This window comes from Protomyctophum parallelum, assembly GCF_964188405.1.
Source record: "Protomyctophum parallelum genome assembly, chromosome: 9".
NCBI classification, from domain to species: domain Eukaryota; kingdom Metazoa; phylum Chordata; class Actinopteri; order Myctophiformes; family Myctophidae; genus Protomyctophum; species Protomyctophum parallelum.
Genome location: NC_139706.1, coordinates 45,820,397 through 45,837,977, shown reverse-complemented (window position 1 = coordinate 45,837,977; position 17,581 = coordinate 45,820,397). Strand labels below are relative to the sequence as shown.

At 40.8% G+C, this 17,581-nt stretch overlaps 1 protein-coding gene across 1 annotated transcript in view; it reads right to left on the bottom strand.

The window, feature by feature from the left end:
* The window catches only part of map4k1 (mitogen-activated protein kinase kinase kinase kinase 1), a 29,970-nt gene that overhangs the window by 1,804 nt on the left and 10,585 nt on the right, over positions 1-17,581 (bottom strand). Inside the window, exons 4-30 of the mRNA XM_083773283.1 lie at positions 17,377-17,441; positions 17,191-17,246; positions 16,441-16,488; positions 15,491-15,533; positions 14,499-14,571; positions 14,151-14,282; positions 13,211-13,273; positions 11,606-11,687; positions 11,380-11,496; positions 10,675-10,756; positions 10,350-10,393; positions 10,162-10,187; positions 9,476-9,520; positions 9,201-9,221; positions 9,063-9,108; positions 7,650-8,190; positions 7,350-7,456; positions 6,605-6,646; positions 5,725-5,803; positions 5,300-5,376; positions 4,520-4,580; positions 3,922-4,024; positions 3,489-3,547; positions 3,139-3,242; positions 2,548-2,725; positions 1,192-1,260; positions 31-123 (exon numbers count right to left, since the gene is read on the bottom strand). Coding sequence (XP_083629409.1) covers positions 31-123; positions 1,192-1,260; positions 2,548-2,725; positions 3,139-3,242; positions 3,489-3,547; positions 3,922-4,024; positions 4,520-4,580; positions 5,300-5,376; positions 5,725-5,803; positions 6,605-6,646; positions 7,350-7,456; positions 7,650-8,190; positions 9,063-9,108; positions 9,201-9,221; positions 9,476-9,520; positions 10,162-10,187; positions 10,350-10,393; positions 10,675-10,756; positions 11,380-11,496; positions 11,606-11,687; positions 13,211-13,273; positions 14,151-14,282; positions 14,499-14,571; positions 15,491-15,533; positions 16,441-16,488; positions 17,191-17,246; positions 17,377-17,441 — 2,456 coding nt within the window. The remainder of the gene's footprint in view (positions 1-30; positions 124-1,191; positions 1,261-2,547; positions 2,726-3,138; positions 3,243-3,488; positions 3,548-3,921; positions 4,025-4,519; positions 4,581-5,299; positions 5,377-5,724; positions 5,804-6,604; positions 6,647-7,349; positions 7,457-7,649; positions 8,191-9,062; positions 9,109-9,200; positions 9,222-9,475; positions 9,521-10,161; positions 10,188-10,349; positions 10,394-10,674; positions 10,757-11,379; positions 11,497-11,605; positions 11,688-13,210; positions 13,274-14,150; positions 14,283-14,498; positions 14,572-15,490; positions 15,534-16,440; positions 16,489-17,190; positions 17,247-17,376; positions 17,442-17,581) is intronic.

The following is a 17,581-nucleotide window of genomic DNA, read 5'->3' as shown; positions in this document are numbered from 1 at the left end:
CTGGTCTGACATTCAGATATGAGTTCTCACCTACAGCCTCCACATCAAAGGAGAAGGTAGCCTCTTGCTGTAGACTCCTGCTGCTCTTCAGCTCCCCCTCTAGGCCAACTATGTGTACAGACTCTGGAGGAAAGGAGTGGAGGCTGTATTTTACTTACTGAAGATAAAAATGTTATGTTCAGGCTGGCACAACAGCTGAAATAATTCCCTCAGTAACTACTCCCTAAATAACAGTACAGATATGAATTGTATTACATTGTAGATATTTGTTGGACTGTTTGAACGAGGGTAGTTCCTGCTCTTGTAACATTACTGACTTTGTAACATTACTGACTTGAAGAAGTGAAATAAAAGTGTAACACCTCTTAAAGGGTAGAGACATTGATGCCTTGGATTTTCCATTGAATTGAATATGAAGGACCCCAATGGAAACAAGCCATAGGCTTTCTTGGGTTTTAAATCCTCTTAGCAGACCTTGTAATGAACTGTGCTTTCAAAGTATTCAATTTAATTCAATCAATCAAAAATAAACATAGCAGCAATATAGAAGAAATTAATTAGAAAATGAATTTGAAGTCAGGCCTTTGAGATAACGTTTACCAGATTTGTCTGAGTCATTAGATATCTTTGTGTTAGTTAAAATGGCAAAATATTTCATTAGGTTGTTATGTTATGTGTATCAGAAGTTGACAAGCTAATTGGATTCTGATAGAATAACCTAATGATCTCCCCGTGTCCCCTAGGGTAGGTACCCTCACAAAAAAACATGCAGTAATCCTGGTCACTAAACTGCCTCCCCCTGGCCAGCCGGGGCGCCTGATGGAGGGGAAAGGAACTGGTTGGAATAACGTGTTCCTTCCACATGCTACGTCCAACCAGGGAAACTCCCCCCTGTCAGGTGTAAAGGAGCAACTTGGACACTCAGGCATGAAGGAAGCATGAGTTCAAGTCCGTTGCTCTCCCCTTGTCCCCCATATATGGGGGACTAGGTTGGTGGAGAGTGTGTAGAGCCCAGGATCACATTAGGATTAGATGATTGACACAGGGGTGAAAAATGGGTTACAAAATCGTGGGATAAAAAATATATATATAAAAAAAAAAAAGAATAACCTAATGAAATATTGTGTGAATGCAAAACTCTTTCACATTTGTAAAAATAGAAAATAAATGTACAAACGTATATTTACTTACTTTCTAAGAGAACGAGCAAAGAGCTATTGTCCAATTGGTTCACCTGCACTACGTCTGGGCATCGATTCTCTGTGCACGCACACATACAGGCACGCACGCACGCAGGCACACACACACACACACACACACACACACACACACACACACACACACACACACACACACACACACACACACACACACACACACACACTTTATTGTTTGGTGTACTTTTATGATGAAACCACAGGCCCAGCCATAAGATTAGAATTTAAAATCATACAGAAATGTAGCTACATGGTTGCCTGAAAATTAACAATAAAAGACTGCCACATACATGTATAGGCTCATTTATTAAAGGTAGGGTAAGTGATATTTTTTGTATTTTGTTAAAAGGTTAAATCACTATAATATAGTGATTTAACTATCTGATTACTATCAGAATATTATTCTGGGCCTGGGCCGTGGCTGAACAGTCCAGGCACCCAGGTCTTCCCCCCCTTCCCTGTCAAAATACTGTACCCTATCAATAAAGGCATAAAAAGTCAAAAAAATATCTTATTCTGATAGTAATAATTGCTATAGAGTGTTTGTTGGGGTCTCCCTATCTCTCCAGCTCTTTAATAATGAAACTGTCAGGATGTAATAGACATTTTTAGAATCTGATCTCAGGTCAGAATGGGTTAATAATATAAACAGAAAATGCATTTCAGGTAGGTGACAACATTTCAGCCAATCAGGACTCAGGAGAGAGTAGCCATCAGCTTCATTTTTTATAGTGTTTCAGTTCCAATTGTGTCTGCTCATTTCTTTGTCATCACTTACAATTCCACTTGTTTAACCCAATCTGACCTGAGATCAGATTCATACGAGGTTTCCGCCGGACACACACTGGTCTGATGAACCCATTCTGACCTGAGATCAGATTCTAAAAATGTCAGTCGCTCTTCGATTTTTCAAAAATAGCAGACCTACAAGCTCGTATCGCGCCACTCGGTGGCGCGATATGAGCTTGTAGATCTGCTATTTTTAAATAGCTAAAGCATAACATGATGCTGACATGTATGTGTATCCTGACTGAGTTCTCTATCCTGATTGGATGATATTTCCCGACCTGAAAATGCATTTTCTGTTTAATAAAAAGATGGAGAGACATGGAGACTCCTGTTACTGAACAAACACTCTATAGCAATGAGTATTATCACGATATAGAGCTTTTTAACACTTATTTTAACCAAAGAAACTCACTTACCCTACCTTTAAGGCAACATTTCAGTCTCACACTGAGCGTTGAATTTGTGATATAGCTGCATACGGCAGCTACAACCAACAGATTCACTCTTTATTATTAACAACCGAGTGAATTAATAACCTTACCCAAGCCAGTGCTGGTGAACCAGGAAGTGTTGGAGTTAAGGTTAATGTTGTCTATGGTGATTGGCTGGTTGGGACCAGGCCCACGGGACACGCCGATGCAGACGAGCGGGTACTCCTCCTTGGGGACCACCAGCATGTGGAACACTGGCAGGAGGCTGGGCAATGGGAAGTCAAAACTCTAGGACCGGGGAGGACATGAATATGAATATATGACAACCAACCGCAGCCCCTAAACCTATAACCCCTCAACGCCTAATCCTATAACCCTGACCCCAGCCTGAATCTTTTCCTAATTGTAACCCTCGTAGCACTAAAAAGCTACCATGAACATGACATCTGTGGGCTCCAGGAAAATGGTCGTCACAAGGTTGATTTCACAAATTCTACCATACTTGTGGCCGGGGACATTTAAGTATAGCAATTACCTGCTGCGCTCGCACGCACGTAAGCACACACACGCACACGTAGGCTATAGAGCCTCACTGGGTGCAAAAATTTAACCCAAATTGAATGAACCCAAACGAACCATTTGGTAATCTATTTCACTCTGAGAGTTGAATTAAGACTAAAAGTGATTATTTTACTGTGTACCTTAATGAGCATGAACTTGTGCATGGGCTCATACCACTGCAGAAGCACCACACTGGCCTCCAGAGCACAGCACAGGAACACACAGCCTCGTTGCACGTTGCCAACTGGGAGGAGAGAACTCAGTCAAACAGGAAATGAATGCCCTTCTTCATAATAGTCACACAAAGTATCAAAAGTTGCAGATCTGCAAGCTCGCAAACGCGGCTCGAAGGGACACGTTTTGAGCTTGCCGATCTGCTGCTTTTGCTGTTTTTATTTTATTTTTAATACTGAAAAGTAACAGTTTTGGACATATTAGGTTTCCACCCGACAGAGACGATGTATCAGATGTATTAGCTCGATCATCTTACCTACTGAACAGGTCTTGCACCCTTTGGTGTCAGGTATTTTACATGTTACCGCATTTTTCCTGAAAATAGGGAAAATTTAAGGTCATTTAAAAAAAATATATATACTGTCAATACCCCAGAAGTGGAAAAATTATCAAAAATGGATGGTCAAGACTTTAATACAAATATCTCCCTGTAGGCCTACTGCATACATTTACATATTAATGCTCATTCAAGTCTTGCCCATAGCAGGTATTTTAGTATGCCCCTGGAACGTTAGCAACAAGTCTGTCAGTAACAAATCACATTGAGTTTTTAATTTCTACATAAAAGTTCTACTGATTTACGCTTTGGTTCAATAGCATATGCCATACAGGATACATCAGAGAGTGACAGGGAGAAATGAGTGAGTCGATTTGGTGAGGTAGTTTGGTCACAGTGGTTAAAGTATTACCTAGGTAACAATCTGTGCGTTGGCAAGGCAACCATCCTCTGATCTCGTCGTGCCTGCTCATACAACTCCTTCAAGGAATGTGAGTAGAGCTGAGATGACTTTCCTGAACACAAATATATTTCATTTAGGAATGATAGAAGCATGCACCCCTATGCATACCACTATGCATGTTTAGATGAAGGCATCACAATAATGCCCCTCCTATTTAATCAGTGTAAGTGCTGCTATTAAAATGCTTTACTGTAAAAATACTAAAATAGCTAAAATACAACAATTCATGGTCATAAGTTCATAAAGCATCATTCATAATAATTTCATGATGCATACAATAAATATGTGGTTCATAATTGATTTCATATGAGGTTAAAAATGTAAACATGATGTGATGATAACTTTCTGAGGCAGAACCAAGTTCCCTGTCTGTCAGTAGCAACACTGGACCATGATTGATTGACTGACTGATGCATGATTGCATGGCATTGCACACAGGTGGTACAAACTTTGTCTCACTCACTCAGACTCTGGTCTGCATGAAGGAAGCAGCACACACAGTTTAGTGTGTTACGAACTTTAAAGTAAGAAAGACATAAATACGTACCAGACAAAGACATGAGGACATTACTAATGGTGTACACCCAGCTACACTTCCCTGGATACAACTGAGAGAGACAGAAAGAAGAGATCGGTCAGTCAATAAGTCTGTCAGTCCATCTATACATCCATCCACCCATCCATCCTCTCAATCCAAAGGTTGTCATGCCTCTGTCTGTAGGATAAGCCTAAACAACCCCCTATTTTGTTTGTTTATTGTGCCGAATATAAGACGACTATGATTATAAGAGGAGCTTTTCTAGACTCATTTGTGGAACTTTGGTGAATATTAAGATGTAATTTGGTGGAGGGCACTGGGGGAGTGGGGGCCCACTCATTAACCCATTCTGACCTGAGATCAGATTCATACGAGGTTTCCGCCGGACACACACCGGTCTGATGAACCCATTCTGACCTGAGATCAGATTCTAAAAATGTCAGTCGCTCTTCGATTTTTCAAAAATAGCAGACCTACAAGCTCGTATCGCGCCACTCGGTGGCGCGATATGAGCTTGTAGATCTGCTATTTTTCAATAGCTAAAGCATAACATGATGCCGACATGGTGCCCGTTCAGAATGGGTTAAAAATAAATCACAAAACTAGCGTAATTTGTACTATTTCTACCATATAGCACAACTTTCGTTCAACTTTGACTCGATCAGGCAATCAACCTTTGCAACCTACAGCAACAGTCCACAAATCTGAACTAAACCCTTTAAATATACACTGGCTATGCAGAGTACCATACATACTTATATATAGATGGAAACTTAATCAAGGTCTTACTAGTTCCATTGTGGCCTCTGAGCTGTTGAGGTTGAGTGTGTAGATTCCTTCCTCTGCACCCAGGATGAGATGCTGATCTAAGGAGGGAGAAGAAACACTTCAAATGATTACAGACAGACAAACAGACAGTAGCCTAAGTAAGAAAGTCATCCAGACAAGACAGAAAGCCACTGAAACCCTATATACTTAGTTGACTGGATTGACTGTACACTACAATAAATATATTTGCCAAAATAACCGATCTACAAGATCACAACATCTTGCAAACGCGACACACTGTGAGCTTGTAGATCGCCTAATTGTGCACGAATTATCCCACCAGAATAGAGGGTATGCGCGTGCATAAAGTGAGTGGCAAAGTGAGTTTAACGTTAGGGAGGATTATATGGTTCATTTGGTTATTAATTTGTGTACAGTTTACAAACCTTTGGTAGCTGGATTTTCCCAGGTGGTTGAACAGCTGACTTTGAGAGGGCAGCCATGGAATACCTTCTTAAAATACACCTGTAATATATTACTGTTTATTACAACAACTTACATATACTGTATGTGACCAGATTTGACTGAGAGCATAGTGCATCCTCCAACTTTTCACCAGAGGAGAAAAAACATTTTTTTTAACATTTTTTTATCCAAAATCCACAGGCAGACTCTTCACATACTAGAGCATTTCTGAAATAAATGTCAGAGCTGAAATGTAATGAAATAAATGCTTAAACATGTAGCTAGGTGTAATGTTAGAGTCCACCTTTCAAGCCTGTTTTCTCAACTCACTGTTTTCTGCAAGACATAAAGGTAATATAATAATTAAGCCATATCTCTAAAACTGGTAGGTCAAACTCAACAAACAATATGTCAATTTGAAGCTATGATTCCCTGCTTTCATATGACATGAAAAAACAAAAACAAAAAATAATCCAATGACTGTGATGACAGACTGATGATATATATAACACTAAGCAACTCTCTTGAGACAAAGGAAAAAAGGCTCTGTTTTTCTTTTGCCGGTGGGTTCCCAGATTAGATTTGAACTAATTTAATCAATTTACTCAATTGTAATTACAAAAAGAGGTTCCCAGTACGATATATCGGTGTCAAAGTCTTGAGCAAGACTCTGAACGCCTAATTTCTCCCGACGAGTCGGTTGGTGCCTTGCATGGATTCCGTTAATTAATGTGTGTGAATGGGTGAATGTAATGCACAATCATTGTGAAGCGCCTTCAAGGCGCTATCTAAATGCAGCATTTACCAATGATATATACATATACAGTAATATAAGCATGAAGTAAAACCAATTCAACTCACTGGGGGTTTCTTTGTGACAGGGCTGACACATTCCACTGGCTCCTAACATGGGGGAGGTAAACATAATCAAAGTCAATTTGAGAAGACAGACAAAATTCAATTTACGGTAGAGTAGCAGGATTTTGTGCTTGATTTGACTGTAACTCTACTATCATGTAGTTAGTGTAGTATTATATCGTCTCTTTGGAAACCTCATATGTCCAAAACTGTTATTTTTCAGGTTCAATTTCAAAAATGGAAAAAGTAGAAGATCTACAAGCTCAAAATGGTGGCATGAAGCAACTCATTTTGTGATATTCTTTGGTTCTTTGGTTAAAACAAAAGGTTTTTTGTTAAAAAGGTTAAATCACTATGTTCTGATAGTAATAATTGCTATATTAGTGTTTGTTCAGTAACAGGGGTCTCCCTGTCTCCATCTCTTTAATAAACAGAAAATACATTTTAAGGTAGGTGACAAAATTTCAGCCAATCAGGAGAGAGTAGCCGTTTTATCAGCTTAATTTTTATAGTGTTCCAATTTTGTCTGCTCATTTAATTGTGTCATCACTTACAATTCCACTACAATCTGTATCCTGACTGCGTTCTCTATCCTGATTGGATAAAATTGGTATCCCGAACTGCAAATGCATGTTCTGTTTAATAAAAGGCTGGAGAGACATGGAAACTCCTGTTACTGAACAAACACTCTACTATTACTACTACTAACAATACTATTTACAATCTTTTATATGTTTTTATAAAGTACCTTTGTATGTTGATGATGTGATCTTCTTCTGGGATCTTTAGGAGGAAGCTGTGGTGGAAGGAGCTCTGCTGCACCATCAGTCTGCTGGACCTGGAAGGATACAGGGTCTGTAACACACACACACACACACACACACACACACACACACACACACACACACACACACACACACACACACACACACACACACACACACACACACACACACACAGTCCCAGTAGGCTGCAGTTGTAACTCCATTTTACTAAGAATAGAGGGTTTATGTCGTTATACATAGAAATATCATAATCGACAGCACACCTGAGTTGATATGCCTTGTGGAGCGCGGTCTGGGCGTGGGTCGAGCGTGGGTGCCACTGGAGGTCCTCAAGCGAGGGGAGGGGACGTTCAGAAGAGAAGAGGGAGTCCGTGCTGGCTCCTCTTCCCCGGCCATACTCTTGGGTCGAGCGTGGGTGCCACTGGAGGTCCTCGAGAGAGGCCCTCTTCTGTACAGAGAAGAGGGAGTCCGTGCTGGCTCCTCTTCCCCGGCCATACTCTTGGGTTGAGCGTGGGTGCCACTGGAGGTCCTCGAGAGAGGGGAGGGGGGGTACAGAGAAGTCCGTGCTGGCTCCTCTTCCCCGGCCATACTCTTGGGTTGAGCGTGGGTGCCACTGGAGGTCCTCGAGAGAGGGGAGGGGGGGTACAGAGAAGTCCGTGCTGGCTCCTCTTCCCCGGCCATACTCGTGGGTCGAGCGTGGGTGCCACTGGAGGTCCTCGAGATAGGGGAGGGGGCGTACAGAGAAGTCCGTGCTGGCTCCTCTTCCCCGGCCATACTCTCCTCTGAGCTGCTCCGGGCCTTGGGCTGCAGGGGCACAAACACAAACAAATGATACTCTGAATCAGGGGAACTCAAATACAAATCTTAAAGACATTTTTCAATCGGTCAAGTAAGGCCAGCCATAAGGCACTAATATCTACAATACTACTACTAACATATAATTGTGTTCCTTTGTTTTTGTTAAGATATTGTTTTGCGGCTTACGCCTTTTATTGGTTTTTTGAAGGGACAGACAGTAGGCTGACAGGAAACGGGAGAGAGATGGGGGAAGACATGCAGTAAAGGCCGTGTCGAGCTCGGGAGTCGAACCCGCGGCACACTGCGACTGGATCACCAGTCGGGTGCCCAGACGGTTACGCCACCGCCTGGGCTTGTGTTCCTTTGTTAAAACGCACAGGTCCAATGTCATTTTTCCCTTCCTTGAGATTTGATCAGGCAGATTTGATCAGGTGCAATGGAAAGTGGGGAGGGGATAGCCTCCCTGCAGGTTCCAAAAAAGGTTTTGGAATTGTTCTTGTTTTTTTTAGGTTTTCTAATCTCAATTGCACCCAAAAAACATGAACTTTTAACATTCAGTAGATTTTCTGTGATCTGGGGTTTTCTGGCTCAAACAGGTGCTCTGATTTGCCGGCAGTAAGTGACATCACTTACTGCAAATCCCATATATGTCAATGGGATTTGCCAGCAGATGTCACTGTTTCACTGTGTTGCCTGTTTTCATTGTAGCTCAAAAGGCCCAAAAAACTCCAAAGAAAACTTCAGACCACAGAAAATCCACTGAATGTTCAAAGTTCAGGTTTGTTGGGTGTAATTGAGGTCATAAAACCTAAAATAAAAAATAAAAATAAATGAAAATGAATGTCATAAAACCTTTAATAGATCTGCTTTTGTGGTACCTTTGGAGGAAGTGGAGGTGGGATGTCATCGGCTGGTATCATTTCACTGTTAAGATACAGAGATGGGGTTGTCTTCATAATGTCAAAAGGAAAACAGTAATATGTATGAGATGCTGGTTTGTACCTGAAGCAGCTTACCTGGAGGCATGCAATGTAGGTCTGAAGAGAAAACAAAGCCTCAAAGTCAGTCGTGGAGTCCAAACACTCTTAATCAATGTATGAACGCACGCACGCACACGCACACACGCACGCACACGCGCACACACACACACACACACACACACACACACACACACACACACACACACACACACACACACACACACACACACACACACACACACACACACACACACACACACAGTAAATAGATCAACTGAAGAGATGTGCATATAAGAGAGTAGTATCCTTACACATCTATGTCATCATAGTCATCATCAGAATCTGTGTTCTGGTCTCTGGGGGTGGAGGAAGGGGGTGTGGGAGAGAGAGAGAGAGAGAGAGAGAGAGAGAGAGAGAGAGAGAGAGAGAGAGAGAGAGAGAGAGAGAGAGAGAGAGAGAGAGAGAGAGAGAGAGAGAGAGAGAGAGGGAGGGAGAGAGAGAGAGAGGAGAGAGAGAGAGAGAGAGAGAGAGAGAGAGAGGGAGGGAGGAGAGGGGGAGGGGGAGGGGAGAGGGGAGGGGGAGGGGGAGGGGGAGGGGGAGAGAGAGAGAGGAGGGAGGGAGGGAGGGAGGGAGGGAGGGAGGGAGAGAGAGAGAGAGAGAGAGAGAGAGAGAGAGAGAGAGAGAGAGAGAGAGAGAGAGGGGAGAGGGGAGGGGGAGGGGGGGGAGGGGGGGAGGGGGAGGGGGAGAGGGAGAGGGAGAGGGAGAGGGAGAGGGAGGAGGGAGGGAGGGAGGGAGGGAGGGAGAGAGAGAGAGAGAGAGAGAGAGAGAGAGAGAGAGAGAGAGAGGGAGAGGGAGAGGGAGGGAGACAAAAGAGAAAAAGTACTTGTTCAGAATCAGATTGTTCATTCTAGTCATGCTGATTATTAATTATTATTATTAATCACTTTCATCACACTGTGATATTATCTAAGCAGAAAAGAGAGGACTTTTGTCAGACCTGTCAGATCTTGATGATGGCAGTAACTGCAGACAATAAGGAGAGAGTAAAAACAGTCAAGACTAGTACTTTTAATATAATTTCATTTGTATGCATTGTATTATGTAAGTCACACATTATGATGAAGAATATGCATTTTATTTAACATTGAACATTTTCAGTCTGCTCCAGCCCGTACACAAACTTACTGTTGCCTCCTTCTTTACTGGCCTTTGGGTGTAGATCTGGTCCACTGAGCACCAAATAAAAAGAATATTAATACACAAAAAATATATATAAATATCTCTTTCATATAACAAAACGGGTCATTTTGGTCGAAGAAGCCATTAAATATTGACAAACTGTATCTCGTACTTGGTGAATGAAATCAAATGTACTTTCGGTCAAGGACTATATTATGAGTGAAACATTGTGTACTGTTTCTTGTTTAGTTGGATATTGGTAAGTTCACACAGATGTGAACAGGAACTGTTGGTCATGGTTGGTAAAGTATCTGCATATCTCTTGTCTTACAGCTGATGTCAGAGTTGGTCCTCTCTGCCTTGTTGTGTTTGTTTATAGACTGGATTCTCTTCAGATAGCCCGAGACTGCCACCTAGGAACAATAACAGGAACAAATGTCCATTTTATGTTGAGCCATAAGTAGTACAGAGTTTGCACATGGGTGCTGGACATCCCTCGAATATATATTTCAGAGTTTTGCATAAGCTACAGGAAAACGGCAGGTTAAGATATGGTAGGATAATTCCTCATCGTGAAAAACAAGAGTTTTAAACAAATTATATATTTTGTTGATCCAATTATTGGACAATGAGGTGAAATATAGAGACAATAAGATACATACATTTCTATTCTATTTTATTCTATTCTATTCTGTAGAGCAGTGGTTCCCGAACATTTTACAATCTCACAACAACACTTGTTGTGAGCTTGTCTATCAGCTATTTTCATCACTTCTTAAACACGTTTTCTAATTTAGCTTTTCACATTCTTCTTTTATTTCTTCATGAAATTATTGAATTTGCTTTTGAATGAAACATTTAGCTTTTTTAGGAATGTTTTTTCAAAATGTTTTGAAATAATAATAATAAAAAACCAAATGTAGGGTCCCATAAAAACTAAGGGGACCCATAACAATGTGTCCGCGACCGACCCACAAATGGGTCCCGACCCGCTGTTTGGGAACCAGTGCTGTAGAGTGTTTGGAATGTATGGTACCTCCTCCAGCTCTTCATCTGGGACCAAACAGCCCTTCAAATTCTCTGGGTGTCTCAATTTCTCCAGCAGGTCCAGAGTAAGCTCCTTCCTCAGACACTGTGGAGTCACAAACATGTGCTGTGGAGAGGGAGTGGACAAGAGGGAGAGTGTTATTTTATTTTTTACATACCATAATCATTCTGCACGGAAGTAGAAGAAGGTTTTATAATAATTTCGTAGTACTGACTGAGAGCATCTTGGAGGCGCTAGGCCTCTTCTTAGGGTTCCTCACCAACATGGCCTTCACAAAGTTATAGAACATGGTAGACCTATAAGATAAACAACATTGAAAAATGTTTCACAATGTAACAAAAAGATCTTTACAGGCTTAGACTGCAATCGTTATATTTAGTACTGAGCTTGCAACAACATAGAAAATAGTCTGGGATCTTTTCTGGGAAAAGATCTTTTGATTATTGTCTTTCAAATAGCCGATCTACAAGCTCACAACATGTCGATGTAGATCGGCTAGTAACTAGCCGCTAGTTGATCTATTTAAAAATGTTTTCTTCAAGTTAGCAAAATATGGCAAAAAGGTTGGGGATAAAGATAGGGCCAATGTCTGTAATGTACACATATGTATACTGTACAGTCAGATATCATGTGTATATCCTCAAAAGTAGATCAATCACAGCTCTGCTACTGTATGTGCATGATAAGCCCTATCACCAAACAACCTCCGGCCATGATAAACGAATGCAGCATGAACAGTCTGCACAACCAGGAAATGCCTGGTGAAGTGAAATTGAAACGTATGAGTGTAAAATCGGATTGAACATTGTTCATTTCTCATTTGAAGGACTTTTGTACTTTATATTTTGAGGAACGCTATTCCCATTTGGCCAAAGTAGAGACAATTAATCACCACAATATGCCATCCTGAATTTTATCTGAGAATACATTCCATACCAATATATTTCCAAAGGTCATCACATTTGTGATGACAGCTGTTTTTAGCCCAAGGAGTGTTTCTCATGCAAAACAAATGCTTGCAATGGATTCAGAATCATGAAGAAAAAATTACTTTCAGCAGCTGTATAGATTCTTATGAACACATTGGTGAAGAAATGTATTGGTAAGGAATTTATTCTCAGATTGGACATTTTTCTGATAATATTCCCCGTCTAATTGTTTTTTCAGTCAGATACAGTAAACTGATGAATATTGATTGAAAACATGTATTTATAAAACATAGTGTGAATATAATAAATAAGCATAATACAACACTGACACTGATAGCGAGAGGAAGGAAAATGAATGGCATGGGCTAAAAAAATACACAGACAATTTGGTCAGCTGCTTGACACATCGGCCACATAATGTGTGCTTGCATGTATTTGTAAACCTATCTATGCAATAACACTTAAAGGTTTTATGACATTCATTTTAATTTATTTTTCTTTTAGGTTTTATGACCTCAATTACACCCAAAAAACCTGAACTTTGAACATTCAGTGGATTTTCTGTGGTCTGAAGTTTTCTTTGGGGTTTTTTGGGCCTTTTGAGCTACAATGAAAACAGGCAACACAGTGAAACAGTGACATCTGCTGGCAAATCCCATTGACATATATGGGATTTGCAGTAAGTGATGTCACTTACTGCCGGCAAATCAGAGAACCTGTTTGAGCCAGAAAACCCCAGATCACAGAACATCTACTGAATGTTAAAAGTTCATGTTTTTTGGGTGCAATTGAGATTAGAAAACCTAAAAAAAACAAGAACAATTCCAAAACCTTTTTTTGAATGTCACAATCCCTTTAACATGTACAGTACACTGATTGGTTTCATTTACCATTTGGATTTGTCCTTCAGTTTAGGAGGCTGGTAGCCACTCTTGGACATGAGAAACAGGACACTGGAAAAAGATACACAAGAACCGTATGAATGATAAAGAGTAAGAGAGAGAGAGAGAGAGAGTATGTCTCTACTGCAGTATACCTGAACATTGGTGCGATACATACTGTAGGCTTATTTGTGTTGGCTGGTTTGTTTCAATATTTCCTTCTAATGCCTGATGTATACCAAGACATATTGTCCATAAAATAACAGATCTACAAGCTCACAACGCATCACAGCGCGACGCAGATTGGCTATAGCCTATGTGGTGTGCGACAATGGCGTGCAAGTTAAATAACACTTAACAGTAACACTTAAACCCCAGTATCCGGACTGTGGGGAATAAAGCTTTCGCAGAAAACAACAGATTGACAAGATCACAACGTGGTGCAACGTTTTACTCCACTACTTTTTACTCCACTACATCCAAACAAGCGTCGTAGCGACGCTTGTTTGGATGTAGTGGAGTAAAAAGTACAATATTTGCCTCTGAGATATATAGTGGAGTAGAAGTAAAAGTATTGGAAATGGAAAATACTCAAGTGCAGTACAAATACCTCATTGTAATTGTACTTAACAGTACTTAAGTAAATGGCACTCCGCTCAACCCAGTGGTTAATGATAAGATGGAGAAAGCGTGTGTTGTACAAGTATGTATTCATGTATGCATGAATGTATAGATATAGTGACGCCCTGTGTGTCTGTGTGTGTGTGTGTGTGTGTGTGTGTGTGTGTGTGTGTGTGTGTGTGTGTGTGTGTGTGTGTGTGTGTGTGAATCAGGCACACATAAAGGCAAAGTCTAATGATATACTGGAAATGAAAGGATGGGGATCATGTGGGTACTGTACATTCGTGTGCATTTGTGTGTGCGTGTGATGTGTATAATGCATGTATACCGTAGTGGGTGGACGTCAAACAGTGGCGGCTGTAGCTCTGCTAACTCTATAGCTGTGATCCCCACAGACCAGATGTCACACAGCTCATTATAACCTCCCTTCATCTCCACTGCTGCCACTTCTGGTGCCATCCTGTGGGGGGACGACAAATGACGTTCAGAGTCAGATCACTCGGAGCATGTGGATACATAAACGTACTGCCAGAATGACATACAGCAATCGATATCGAATTTCATCTTAGACGAAGCACTATATCCACATTCATTGATTTCTTTCATTAGCTTAGCTTATATCTTAATCATAAACAAAATGAAATGAATACATTTTGTGCACATGTTTTCGCCTCACCAATATGGCGTCCCAATGAAGGACATCCTCCGTGCCAGAGTGGCTGTGATCTGGGCTGAGATTCCAAAGTCGGCTACATGTACACAACGGAGAGCACACCGGAATATATAAATCACATCAATAGGCCTTCCAAATAAAATGTCAGTGCCACAGATTAAACTAGAACTGCACTCCGTCGAGTGCATACTTGCTTGTTGCACACTAGTAGGCCATAAATGGCCAACTAGTGCGCAAGCAGAGCGCGCAAGTACTTTCGACCGCTGTAAACTGTCAAATCTCTGTATATCTGTGAAGGAACGTTTGAAATGTATAATTATTAGGTGTAACTATTTGCTACCTACCTACTTTATGCATATATGCATATTATGCAGATCAGGCACAATTTGCTATTTTATTTGACTGATTATGTATATAGTATACGTATGACTAGCTCTAAAATGATGACGTAAGACATACGTATACATATACATATACTATATAGATTATGTAGTTGTAAATTGATTAGCGGTATACTGTGGTTACTTTGCGCCAAAAAACGCGACAGCCAACCGCCATTTTATGCGTATGCCAATAAAACAGCAAATCTGTGCCTGGTTTGCTGGGACCAGATCACATAAATGACCATATGTCTTACGTCATCATTTAGAGCTATAGTCATACATATACACACCACGTACTCTGGTCCCAGCAGATCAGGCACAATTTGCTAGTTTATTTTACTGATTATGTATATAGGATACGTATGACTAGCTCTAAATGATGACGTAAGACATATGGTCATTTATGTGATCTGGTCCCAGCAAACCAGGCACAGATTTGCTGTTTTATTGGCATACGCATAAAATGGCGGGTGGCTGTCGCGATGAACGAAGACCGGGCGAAATTATTACTTGCGCGCTCTGCTTGCGCAAGTAATAAACTGTGGTAGTTGTGGTGCGTTTAGTAGTAAACGTAATTCTTGGTCGATAACATTTAAGCATTTTATCACCTACCTAGTTTGACCTGTCCCTGATCGTTGAGGAGGATGTTGGCACCCTGTGAGTAAAGGAGAGAGGAAACATTCTACAGTAAGACTTTGATTGATTGATTGATTGAAATATTTATTAACAGTTTGCAGAATTTACAGTACATTTCAAGCACAAACTCAATACAAAGACTGTTAACTGTGAGTGGACGACCCAATTAAGCATTACACTTGTTTACAACAGGGTCCACATTGTTCAATTCATCAAAACAAGACTACTACTGTGCTGTGACTAATGTCTGCATAAGTGGCAGTGATGATATCTATAAGTCTAAGGTGTCTCTGTCTAAATCTAAAGCAACATTACAGGTGCTGAAGTGAACAAAAAAACTAAAGAATATGTTAAGTTTCTCTATAGTATTTGTTGTAACAAGGGTCTCTCCATCTCTCCACTGCTAATAGATTTGCCAATTTCATCCAATCAGGATTGAGAACTCATACAGGATATGAGCTAAATTGGAAAAGAACCGATAAATGAGCAGACGATTTTGGAAATGGGACACCAGCTGATGAATATTATCTTTGTGGGGGTTTCTCTCTTCAGTGTTACAGCTCAGTGGCCTTGCGGTTAGAGTGTCCGGCGCTGTCTGCCCTGAAGCTGGGAGGTTGGGGTTCGATCCCTGGCCGGGTCATACCAAAGAAAAGAAAAATGGAACCCAATGCCACCTTGCTTGGCACTCAGCATCAAGGGTTAGATTACAAATTATTCCTGAGCGTGCTGCGGCTCACCGCACCAAGAGATGGGTCAAATGTGGAGAACAAATTCTGCATGCAGCAATTCATGTGATAACTATTTTAAGTAAAAGTAACACTTACACCTAAAATGTATACTCACTGAAAATAGCCGATCTACAAGCTAACAAGCTTGTAGATAGAACTATTTTCACATAAATCAGACCATGTTGTCTCTCCCCTCACCTTGATGTCTCTGTGGATCTTCTTCTGTCCATGGAGGTAGTTCAGACCCTGTACAGACATAATACCAATAACCACTTAAAGGTATATTCAGTGATTTCACTTAATTCAAATATCACTTATTTTTTTGTTTTGTTGTGATAATCCTCCCTACTATAGAGTGTGCTGACCATATAAGGAGTTCCTCCCTGTCCCCAGTTAACCCCTGGGGGTCAAAAAACCTTGGGTTTCGTTTTTGACTCTCTATCCTGATTGGACGAAAGGCTGGGTCCCACAGCCAAAAACGAAACCTAAGGTTTTTTGAGTGAAATCACTGAATATACCTTTAAGCCCTATTTTATCATTTCAAAAGATTTAAAACATAGTGAGAATATAGACAATATACAAGCTTGTGGCTTTTAAGCTTGTAAATCTACATTTTTGTCTGCAAAAAAGTTTGCAAACTTTTGAACTGTTTTGTCTATTAATGCATGGCCATGGCCAATATGGGGACACGAGGTTTAGAATGGTTAAACATTAGAACATCACACAGAGCCCTCAACTGCTGCTGATATCAGTGCAGTTATATCCACATGCACTGAATGTGCTTCTCCTGTGAAATATATTGACAGAGTGAAATCCAACTGAATCCCCAAGCTGAGCCTTTATTGATTCCATGCAGCCTTTATTGATTTCACCGTAATAATCTAAATCTAAAATTTGAGTAGTAACATTTTTGTACCTGTATAATATTAGTAAACGGTGTAAACATACCTGCAGCGTCTCCCTGCATATGTAGGCTATCTGTGGCTCAGTAAAGGGACCCGTCACTGTGGGAGGGGGGCCGTGCACATAACAGAGAGATGGCATGATTCATATAGATTCATAGTCCACAAAACCTACAGACTTTCATCACTAAATATAGATGTTGCACATACATACACACACACACATCCTCACCATGGTAAATGTCCTGGAGGGAGCCTCCACCACAGAACTCCATGCAAATCGACAGCGTATTGGCTCTAGAGAGACACAAAGAGGCAGGGTTGTGAGCTTGTAGATCTGCTATTTTCAAATGATTTTTTATATATTTTGAACACTTGTGAAATGGGACATGTTGGTATTCTTTTTCTCATTACATTTTTATAAATTTTTGATCAAG